We start from the raw sequence: 12,161 nt of genomic DNA on the forward strand, positions 1-12,161 counted from the left end.
TCGGGATAACAGATTGTATGTTGTGGCAGGGGTCGAGCGGCAGGAACGGGGCCGGCCAGGGTGCGGGCGGGGCCGACGAGCTGGTAGAGATCGCGGCGACGACGCGGCCGGCCCACGGCGACAGCGCGCCCACCAGCCACGGCACTTTCCAGCTGTACGAGCACGGCGCCAGGACCAACCAGCCGGACAATACTCCCAACTGTAAATATATCTTTTCATTCGCCTTATGAACTTTATGAACATTACCTAATGATGATTTGCTTGCATAGCCTCGGTAACAGCTGTTTACTTTACTGGTCACGTGGGTTCACAGTTTCACACTAACAATGCTTAGGTACTTTCAGGAAAATGATTCCCTGTTTCCAGGCTAAGCACTGTCAAGTCAAAAATCCAAATAAATGGCAATCATGTAAAAGAAAACTAGGTAGTTTCATTCAATCGCAGTATGTCCATATTCTGATTGACTGAAGCAATTTTAACCGACTATATATACTAATGTGACTATTAATAAACTACATATGATATGGCGCCACATAATTAGTGAAATCGATTGTTTTCTGTTGTAGCTTGCATTGCTCAATATTTTGGTGAATCTACTGGTATTACTGGTAAGCACTGATGGTTCGCTAAAGTTAAGTGATATTAATTCTATTGCTATTGTATATATACGCCACTACAAGTAAACAAATCGACACTCCAATATATATTATATACTGACAAAGTTGACAACCTTAACTTCACTATCGATATCGAAGTTTCGGGCTAGATAAGATAAGCAGTTAGTAGTAGAATCGGCTAAGACCTAAATGATTAGTGCTTGTGTTTTCGACGTGTTACGGAGTGGGTAGCCAAATGGAATCTCGACAATTCGCTGATGAAGACACGGAGCCGCTGGTTGTTGAAAGGGATCCAGAATGTTGGTAATATTGGATTTACGTATCCCCAAATACGAGTATAACATATGCGCTTATTTCCAAACCGTCAAATCAAGCACTGATCAGTGGAGAGAACAACAAGGTAGACAACAACAATAGTCTAGGCTACACGCCCACTCTGTAGCCGAAACACTGTTATTAAATTGACCAATTATAATATTGCGAAAGTAAATTAAGTGATATGCCAACTCGTATTTAGAAAGCAAACGTTTTAACCATAATAATAGTACATGTCTACAGAGGCTGGGAAGTAAAGGGTTGTCGGCCGAAAGCAGATATAGGCCGAAGCGTATAGTTATGAGGCCGACAACCCCTTTTCACGCCGAAGTATGTATAGTGCTTTTCTCAAACATGCAATGAAATAAATAAAGAAATCTCCACGAAATCAGTTTTATTTCTAGAGAAACTAAAAGTAAGCTAGACACAAAAAATAACTACCACCTATACCTATCTTTATCACACGTGTCACGTGTCGTATATTTTACACATGTATTTAGTTTGTCAATTTATAACACAAATTTTCAAGATATATTTATCTATCTTTGATTTTTTTTCGCCTTGCAACTGTCGTTTTCGCGACATAACTGACATAACTAAGTTTACATAGTTTTATATGTTGATATTATGCTTTACATACATCGTTGCCTTAAGCATGAAGTATAATTAGCTCCATGCATGAATTTATTTTTATTTTTGGATTCATAATTTATATCGTTGGAACACCGGAAATGATAAAAATACTTTTGTAAACCTTAACATTATTTTATTAAAAAATATTTAAAATGTTGAAAATTTTTGAGCGGTTGAAACGCTCATAATTTTTGGCGCGAATTCGACAGAGCGTGATGACGTCACACGTTGGGCGGCCCAACTGACGTTTGCTACTAATGACACTAATCTGTCGAACGCGTGACGTCACGTGGCGTTTCGAGCGTTTCGCTCACTAGCTTTTCGCGGGCAAATTTTTGTACTTTTTATTTATAATTTTAAGTAATTAAATGGTAATTTAAAAACGGAAATGCATTTGTAACATGATATAACGGTAACAAACATCCGAATAAAACATATTTCGTTCAAATATAAACTTCATGCATGAGGCTAATTCCCACAGTGTTGACAATATTAGTTACATCCAGTTCATTAAAACATGCCACAAAAACTTTTTGATAAACTGTTAATTTTTTTCTTACTTTTTAATTTATTAAATTGCCTTAAGCATCCATATACTTGGCCTTTGATTTTGGCGGTAGCAAGTTATTAGGGGTGTTCAATAAATAATTAAAATGATAAGGACGCAAATATTTTTTTACTTATTTTATTTTATTTTTCCCCTCACTAGCTCGGAAAGCCGTCTTTTATCCTTTAAAACAAGCGGGGAAAAACGCATTTTATCCACTAGTGGGGAAAGTAATTTGACCTTGGATGGAGCGTGTTTAAGTAACTTGACAGATAACAAAACGTAAAATGCTCATAATAATGGTTCGTTCGATATTAATTATCATTAAATAAATGGTTTGAGAATCTAATAAAAATACCAAATTTAGCTTTATTTAATAATTTTAAGTCATAAACCTTAAAATTCCATAAGAAACGTTAGATTTTTTATAATGATGTTAAATATAATTCTGAACGCACAAGTTGAGTCGATGCAATTTCAAAACGCATCGTTGACATTTCATACGTCAGAACAGAAATGTCAACATTGTCAACAAATTTTTTACTGTTCTCACCGACTCACGTAAAAATCAGAATTTCTAGTGTTTTCTGTTATAATATCGTAAAAAAATTAGTGATTCCAGTGATGAAGATGATCTAACGCCTGTGGATGTTGCACTTTCCTCGCTATAGTGAGGGGAAAAGTTTTGTGTTACACACGGGTGCAAATGTATTTTACTTCTCGTGTGTTGAAACACTCGTACGTTCAGGATTCTATTTTAGAACCACTCGCTTCGCTCGTGGTTCAACTATAGAATCCTTTCGCTTGCTCGTGTTTCAATTCCACACTCGCGGGTAAAATACAACTTTGCACCCTTGTATAACAAATAACTATTCCCCTCACTAGCTCGGAAAGCCGTCTTTTATCCTTTAAAACAAGCGGGGAAAAACGCATTTTATCCACTAGTGGGGAAAGTAATTTGACCTTGGATGGAGCGTGTTCAAGTAGCTTTTGACAGAGATAACAAAACGTAAAACGCTCATAATAATGGTTCTTTCGATATTAATTATCATTAAATAAATGGTTTGAGAATTTAATAAATAATACCAAATTTAGCTTTATTTAATGATTTTAAGTCATAAACCTTAAATTCTATAAGAAACATTTGTTTTTTTAAATGATGTTGAATGTAATTCTGAACGCACAAGTTGAGTCGATGCAATTTTAAAACGCATCGTCAGAAATGTCAACATTGTCAACAAAAATTTTCTCACCGACTCCGACACGTAAAAATACACAACTTCCAGAGTTTTCTGTTATAATATCGTATTATCGTAAAAAAATTAGTGATTCCAGTGATGAAGATGATCTAACGCCTGTGCATATTGCACTTTCCTCGCTATAGTGAGGGGAAAAGTTTTGTGTTACACACGGGTGCAAATGTATTTTACTTCTCGTGTGTTGAAAGACTCGCTTCGCTCAGGATTCTATTTTAGAACCACTCGCTTCGCTCGTCGTTCAACTATAGAATCCTTTCGCTTGCTCGTGTTTCAATTCCACACTCGCGGGTAAAATACAACTTTGCACCCTTGTATAACAAATAACTATTTTTTAAATTTATCATAAAAATTAAATGGGCTATGCCTGCCAGTACTTTTTTATTTTCTTACTAAAAAGTATATGTCATTATCAGGGATCGGAAATTCGGATGCTTTTATACCTAAACTTCGGCCTCAGTACCTACACTGCGTTGTTGTTGAGTAGCATGGAGGCGGACTCAATTTAATTTTGCTAATAAATTTCCCGGGATTTCCCGGAATACCGGACATTAGGATACCCATCTCTCTCGACGTAAAACATTCGCACTTCCTATTTATCTTATTTTTGACAGTATTTAACAGAATATAACGTATTATAAAAAATACGTTTTGTTGTCTTGCGTATTTACACTATGTGTATGACAAATATACCTTATATACTCCAAAACTTAATCTAATAACCACAATAAAATTTATTTCGTGGTTTGGGTTTGGAGGTCTAATAAAATGACTGACTTGACTTAAGACGATAGTCGCTGATGTGTCCTTGAGCGTCTCAGCGTCTCTGTACCCGCACCCCGCTTACTGCGATCGTACGTGAATTTACCACAACGAGGTTCAAAGAATAAGCTACAGCCCAGAGGCGCGCGGTTGGCGCTATACTCGTACTATTTGTGTATCTTTTGTAGATATTTTGTCGTTTGAGTATGAGTAGATCATGCGTTTAGTGGAGGTCGTAAATTATAATAAAAATTTATTCCTTCATGCATTATACTTTACAAGCCTCAATTAGTTACTTTGTGTTTTATCTGTTTCTTACAAATAAATACCTAAGTCAATTCGACAGAAGATTTATAGCTAGAGCTTGGTATGTACTAAATTGAGGCGTACAGTGTGTTTATTTTATTATAGCAATTTTTTTATCCATAATAAATAAATATAAATAATGCCATTAATAGTTAACTTATAAAATTAAGTACGTAGGTACTTAATTTTAAACCTAGTCTACCTACATATAAAATTTTGGGAATTGTTACGTTCGAAGTTTTCTCAAACATTACGTGTGAATATCATCATTATATATTACAAGCGCGCCACAACCAAATCAGCGCTCTGCAGTTATTTATTTTTTGACCACAATAACTCCGATATAGTAGTTAAAGGCTATGTATGATGAACCCCCGTGGACGTCAGCTGCCGCTCCGTTGGTGGGTTGAGGAATGGCAGCCAGCGAAACACGCAAAAAATATTGTCTTCGCCTCCCGCTTGATACTTTGTCAGATGATAAATTGTTTAGATGCTAATGTGAATAAAAAAATGGTCAGCCGGTTGTATCTCGGTGGACCGTCAGCTGGTGACATGAACATGTAAAAAAAAATCTGTTCAGTCATCGCATCCCATTTCATATGCTTTGTCAGATGGTAGTTTAGAATTTAGATGATATCCATACTAATATGATAAATGCGAAAGTCTGTCTGTGTGTTCCCTCTTCACGCTTAAACCGCTAAATCGATTTAGATGAAATTTGGCATAGAGATAGGTTGAGTCCCTGAGAAGGACATAGGATAGTTTTTATCCCGAAAATCATCCCTTAAGAAAGTAAAAATTGGGGTGGAATTGAGATAATTAATGAAGTGTCTGCTAATTTGTGTGCATAATATGCTCAAATTGAATAATTGCTATAAGAATTTCTCCAGGCGCTATTCTTACTCTAGCTGGGGTTACTAAGTCCACGCATACGAAGTCGCGGGCAAAAGCTAGTTGTTAATAAAACAAATCGTCACGAAAGACCGTCAGCTGTTAAAACATTATTGTTAGTTTAAAAATAATTTTAATAGACTTAGCCGTGTAGAAATAACCAAAGTTAGCCGCAAAATCGCCCGTTGTATTATTTTTATTACGGTGAAACTATAAATTTCAGGAAAAAAGTTAAATGTTATAATTGTTGAGCAATAAATGAAGATTCATATATATTTTTTTTTTGTTTACCCATTTAGAAGAAATACGCTCTTGACAGTAACAGTAAGTATATAGTTTCTGAATTAAAGAGGTATTATTTACAGTTATAATAATTTACCACCTTCACGATATGCAAGGTGTATTCGTATTTGAACAAGAAAACATTTGTGAAATACGAACTTACTATTACATTATAGCATAAATACTCGTATTATGGTTGCGGCAGTGAGTAGTACGTTTGATTTATCCTTTCGCCTTAATTTATAGTTTCGCCAAAAAAAAACGACAGGCCGTTCTGGTCTTTTTACTAAACGGCTTAATCCTATCATTATTTATAAATAGTTTATATTTCGATTACGCCTACTTTCATTTAGGATTAGCTTATAGAAGAATATCAATTGACTCTTACTTGTCACTGTTCGTTTTCATCATCAACCACCACCAATCAATGGAAGATTACCCAATCACCCAACACAATTTAAAAAATTAAACAAAAATAAATATCTACACACAACGTAAATTGATAGCCTATATTAATCAATTAATTATTATTTTGTTAGGAATCGAACTTATTTAAAAACGTAAAAATGGCAATATGTCCGCGCATGTTAGAAAACATTTATTTTTATATTTTAAATGAAGCTTTCTCAAACATAAGTGGAAATATTGTCATTATTTTCGTAATAATAGGCTGCGAAACACAGTGTTAAGCGCGCTAAAGCGCGTCAGAACCAAATCAACTTTCTGCAGTTATTTAGTCTTTGGCCACAATAACTCCAATTTTATTACACTTGGGTTCAGCACAAGCATACAGATTACAAGGAAGGCACGGAGCGACGAGCGACACAGCCTGCTCGTTACAAAGCTAGCACACGACTGCCGGCCACGCCGTTTTCGAGCTACATACGCACGAAATGTTGAATAATATTCGATTTCTTAAAAAAAAAATGTTTTTTTAACATTATCAAACGTTGCATTTGTAGTGCCTGTTAAAACATTTATTTTAGTTTAAAAATAACTTTAATCTAATAAACCGTTTAGGAGATATAAGTAAAGTTAGTCGCAAAACGACCTGTCGTAATGTTCCTTTTATGAAGAATCTTTAAGTCACAGGGGAAAAAGTCAAACGTTAGGAATGTTGTACATGAAATGTAGATTCATATATATTTTTTTCATAATTTTTTGTTGAACCGTTAAGAAGATATATACTCTAGAAAGTAAGAGTTTACGGCCAAAATAGCGACTAGCGCCTTAATGTCCTAGGCATATGTCCCCTACTTGGGGCAGAGGGCGTACACAGTGCGTTGCGATCTGGATCAGTCTTGAACTTCGTGCTTGATTTCGCGCCAAGTCTTCGCAATAGCCTTCGTCTCTGCACTCTGCACTGCAATAATGGTCCGTCGCCAGGTCTGCTTTGGACGGCTAAAAAAATGATATTAGAGTGTATTTAATAGCCGGTCAAACAACTTTGTCAGTAGAAAAAGGCGTGAAATACAAATTTTATATGGGACGATAACCCTTCGCGCCTACATTTTTTAAATTTGCCGTTGTTTTCTGCTGACGGAAATGGTTTGACAGACTATAATAATTTTATACCTAGTTCAACACTATCACCGCCGCCATAATATACTTATGGCAAAGACCTATATAACTCCGTATAAGATGAATAAAGTCTAAGGAAAGAAACGTGCTTCAGAAATCAAGAAAATTTGATTCTCGCACAGATGGCGCTACCACCAATACCAACCTTTGGCCTATTCTCGTTTAGATGGCATTGATGGTTTCGTTTGCAGGGACCGGCCCGCTATCCCTTATCGGGGTTTTATAAGGGTATTGCATAAGGCTTAACTCACCATACCCTTTGCCAGACGAAACCCTTTGTTTTGGTTTTAAAAACCCTTATATAAAGCTACCACATTTGAGTAATCGGTAGCCCAAATACCCTTACAAAACCCTTATCATCCGCTCACCAACACCTTGCATATTGCTTATAAGGGTTAGCCTTATAAAGGGCTTCCCTTTTAGCATATAAGCGTGCTAATTTAAGTCGTCTACCTTGTTCATAAAGCACACATTACTTCGAATCCGAGCGATCGTCGGCGGAGACGGCGGCGTTCTTTGACTAGGCACGTATTTTCTTTCCTTTTCATACACTACCGTAGATATATACTAATCCTGTCTCTTTTACGCATAGGGAAACCTTTATAAAAAGCGCTTAAAGATAAGGGTAACCCTTATTAAGAGCTAGCCTTATTTTTGGTTAGCTTTTCGGTAAGGGTTAGTCAAAGGTAAGGGTATGAATGGGCTTGCAGTTCAAAAGGGAAAGTCTTTCAATGTGTTAGCCGTGTTTAAGTGTTGCCCATTGAAAGGGTTTTATCGCGGAAAGGGTTGTCCGGTCCCTGTTCGTTTGTTATTTAACAATTTTAACACATATCAGTGAAAGAACATGGGCCAAAATGATATAAAAATAATAAATACAAATGAAAAATCATTTTACCATATATATATAATTTTTTTGGGGTCCCTTTGTTTGACATAATTATTGAAAGTCATAATATAATGATTGTCATATTATCATTAGTCATAATTCAGAAACCGTTAACTTTTCAGGATTTTCCTCGGGTTATCCTATAGATAGGTTAGGTTAGGTTTGTTTAGTTGCGCGTTTCTGAGAAAAACCAAATTATGACTAATGATAATAGACAATCATTACATTATGACTTTCAATCACAGACATAGTATAGTAGTTATAGACATGAAATCGAGCGACCAGGGGTAAGAGAAAGACATATTCATGTATTGACAGGTTATGGCAGCATAATCCTTTTTCTTTTTCACTCTTATAAATTTCGGTATTTTGCCATCACCTATGCTGCCATAACCCGACCATGAAAAAAAACCCGAAGGACAAAGAATGACACTATTTTCTCTTTCCTCTTATAGGAATCGCAATAAGACTATCTTTCTCTATCAAAGAGTGTCAGGCCCTTGCTTTCAATAATTATGTCAAACAATAGACCCACATTTTTTGATATTTTTATTTTTAATCGTGTGTCTATAGATTGTAGTTGTAGTAAATTTACTGTGACTACAAAATTTACTATGACAGTACCGCTCTATCCTATATATTCTCTTTGCTTATGGCAACACTCAAGTAGCGAAAATTAAAAAGTTTACTCTGACGTTTGCGTTGCGATTACGACTGTCACTTGCCTTCGTATGTATTTTAAACAATATGATTATCATTTGTTTTTATTATGTTACAAATAACTTTGTATAAATGTAAGTGTAGCTAAAAAAAGGAACATTTTAAAGGTTTATAGACATTAGAAGTTATTTTTCATGTAACGCAGTTGATTTTTCGGTATCGTTCCCGATTTTTTTGCTCGTTAAGTCTCGATATATTGTTCCAGGGGACGCAGTTATATTTTCTGGAATGCAGGGTAAGTATTTTTTAATAATAATATTATGTGATGTAAGCAGATTCTATTGTCATAATTTGTTTGTCATTCCAAGAAGAAACTCCATTAAGTAAGGTTTTTATTGTGATTGTACGAGGGGAGGTACAAATATTCGCGGAATGAAGTATTTGCAAATTAAATAAAACAATAGAAAAAGTCGAGTGTATTTTTCTTTTTCAATATATTTGCCCTCGAGTTTAATGCATTTTTCAGATCGACTAATTCATTTATGTAGACCACCAAAAAATTTTTTTATCTTTGCTCTCAAAATGAGCCGAAATAGCCGGATGAAGAAGCTTCACTTCTTCATCCTTAAAAAAATATTTTATTTCTTTCTATAAATTCTCATACCAGATAAGAGAAGAGGTTACCTCCTCCTACTTCATTCCGCGAATATTTGTACCTCCCCTCGTTAATCTTTTTTCTGTATGATAAACTTATATGCTCCAATCGAGTGTGTAGTATTTAATATAATTATAATAAAACTATCATACACTTGTCATAATGCCATTTCATATATAATTACTTGTTATAATTTAATTATTAAATTACTAAGCTTAATGTATTATTAAGCGCTGAAGGAAGGAAGGATCTTTGTTGAAGGAAAAATATTGTGAGGAACCGGACTAATCTCAATAAGGCCATTTCCCCTCTGGGTTTGAAAGGTCAGATTTCAAGACCCCAGACCACATAATAACTAATAGTACTAACATACAGAAAATTCACTCCTTCGCAAAAGTCAGATTTAGGTATAAAATTATACCTATACTCGCCGCCTGCAAGCAAAATTGAAACTTATAACCGCGCACGAACCGTGAATCTTCTTTGCGCGCCGCAGTTTTATGACCGAGCTGCGAGTGTCGGCACGGGGTTGTCACTTGACAAGTTTTTGTATCTATACCTACTGATTTATTATTTTTAAGATAAATATGTAGGAATTACAAACGTTGATTCTGTAAACATAATTTTTTTATCCCAAGATAGTATGTCTGATTCTCACGGAAGTAGGTATGCCACAGAAGTAATTATTCCTTTTTAAAATATGTCTGTCAATATAGTCCGGAATTAAAAAAAAAATCTGCTTATATGCTTCCTTGTTCTTCCGTTTATTCAGACATTCGTAAACAGAACAATATCTATAGATTTAGGTTTCGAAAGCATTATGTATTTTCAATTTTGCGCGAGTCGAGCGGCAGCCCATTGCCATACGCCTGCCCGGGAGGCGCGCCGGCCAAATGTACCTAAGCTGCTAAGTGACACCCCCCTGCCCAGACTCCCATGTGCCGTGGCATGGCAAAATGCGAGGAAGAAGAAGAATGTAATTAATATACATTGATTTTCTTACATCAGTTGGTAAGTTAGTACTTCTGGGCATTTTCCGCAACTCGACAACCATTCTATTTTGCGTGATTTAGATTTAATATAAAGTATCTAAACTGTAATTGATATAATGCATATTTTCATATAATTTTTAACTAGTATAAGGACATATTGTATAATGGCTAATGTTATACTTTATACAATCAAAAATATAATTTTTTATGTAGGGTCGTAGTTCTAACCTAATCTAACCCACTTTTGCTATATATTAATTTGTGTGGGGTGACAGTTTTAACGTAACCTAACCCACTTTTCTGGGAGCCTTTTGTTTCGATTGAGTCCTACATATAATTAAATAATGTCACTATATATATGTTTAGTGTATGTAATCATTATTGCATATTAGTGTATATTATATTAGACGAAGTGTAAATATGCCCTATAAACATTATACCAAGAATAACATTATGTATGTCGTTGATTAGGTAATCTATATACCTATATATAAACGTGAAAGTCTGGACTAAGTGACTGACTGACTCACTTAAATTCAACGCCCAGCCCAAACCGTTGGACCTAGAGAGCTGAATTTTTCACAATAGATAGCTTTTATGACGTTAGTATCCACTAAGAAGGGGTTTTTCAAAATTCATCCCCTAAGGTGGTGAAAAAGGGGTTGAAAGTTTGTATGGAGATCATAAATTTTTTTGAGTGCGGGACTTGAAACTTTGTATAAAGGCATAATATTAAAATACTAGTGATTTCAGCGTTTTTGAAAATTCATCCCTTAAGGTGGTGAAAAAGAGGTAGAAAGTTTGTATGGAGGTCAAACATTTTTTTTAAGTGCGCGACTTGATACTTTGCATAAAGGCATGTTATTAGAATACAAGAAAAGTGATTTCAGCGTGTTTAAAATTCATCCCCTAAAGTGGTTAAAAAAGGGGTTGAAATTTTGTCGTGGTCCTAATTTTATTTTAAGCTAGGTACTTGAAACTTCATCGAAATATATATAGATTAAAAGAGATAAAAACTTATTTCAGCATTATTGAAAATTCATCCCCCAAGGTGGTAAAAATGGGGTTGAAGGTTTGTATGGAGATCAAATATTTTTTTGAGTGCGGGAATTGAATCTTTGTATAAAGGCATATATTATTAGAAAACAAGAAAAGTAATTTAAGCGTTTTTAAATATTAATCCCCTAAAAGGGTTAAAAAGGGGTTCAAAGTGAATCTATTACAAATGCTTTGAAACTTCTTAGATAGGCATTGTATAAGATTCCAAAAAAGTTATTTCAACGTTCTTAAAAAGGGGATGTAAGTTTATATGTGGTACAAATTTTCTTTTAAGCTATGAACTTGAAACTTTGTAAAAAGGGCATTATATTAAAATAGACGAAAATTGATTACTTACACCGTTTTTGAAAAGTTTGTATTAATAACACTGATTTAAACTTTCACGATTTTTACTCATTATTATTTACAACGACGGGACTTAATCGCGTAAAATAAGTTTTAACTTTACCTCCGACGTTTCGAGGACGGCGTTGTCCCCGTGGTCTCGGAGAAGACTGGCTAAAGTTGACATCAACATCTTCTAGGCGCGCGAGTTTTTCGAACTACCCGCACTTGGTCTTGTTTATTAACTTGAACGTTTTGCGCACTAGGGATGTTACCGGGTCGACACACAACACTCACAATATTCGATTTTTCAACTTTCGATATTTGGTCTCGCTTACACTTACTAATGACTGGGTTCCATGTGGATGAGATCTTAAAACCTTCGTCTCGATTGA

At 35.1% G+C, this 12,161-nt stretch overlaps 1 protein-coding gene across 6 annotated transcripts in view; it reads left to right on the forward strand.

Annotated features, from left to right (window-relative positions):
* LOC134754199 (H(+)/Cl(-) exchange transporter 5) overlaps positions 1–12,161 on the forward strand; it is a 42,491-nt gene that overhangs the window by 12,191 nt on the left and 18,139 nt on the right. For 2 of the 6 annotated variants that reach the window (XM_063690345.1, XM_063690346.1), the window contains exons 3-5: positions 30–201; positions 567–599; positions 9,002–9,031. In XM_063690345.1, coding sequence (XP_063546415.1) covers positions 30–201; positions 567–599; positions 9,002–9,031 — 235 coding nt within the window. Of the gene's footprint in view, positions 1–29; positions 202–566; positions 600–833; positions 917–9,001; positions 9,032–12,161 lie in introns of those variants that run through there. The other 4 variants (XM_063690348.1, XM_063690347.1, XM_063690350.1 and 1 more) reach the window with 3 other exon arrangements.

This window comes from Cydia strobilella, chromosome Z, assembly GCF_947568885.1.
Source record: "Cydia strobilella chromosome Z, ilCydStro3.1, whole genome shotgun sequence".
Taxonomy (NCBI): domain Eukaryota; kingdom Metazoa; phylum Arthropoda; class Insecta; order Lepidoptera; family Tortricidae; genus Cydia; species Cydia strobilella.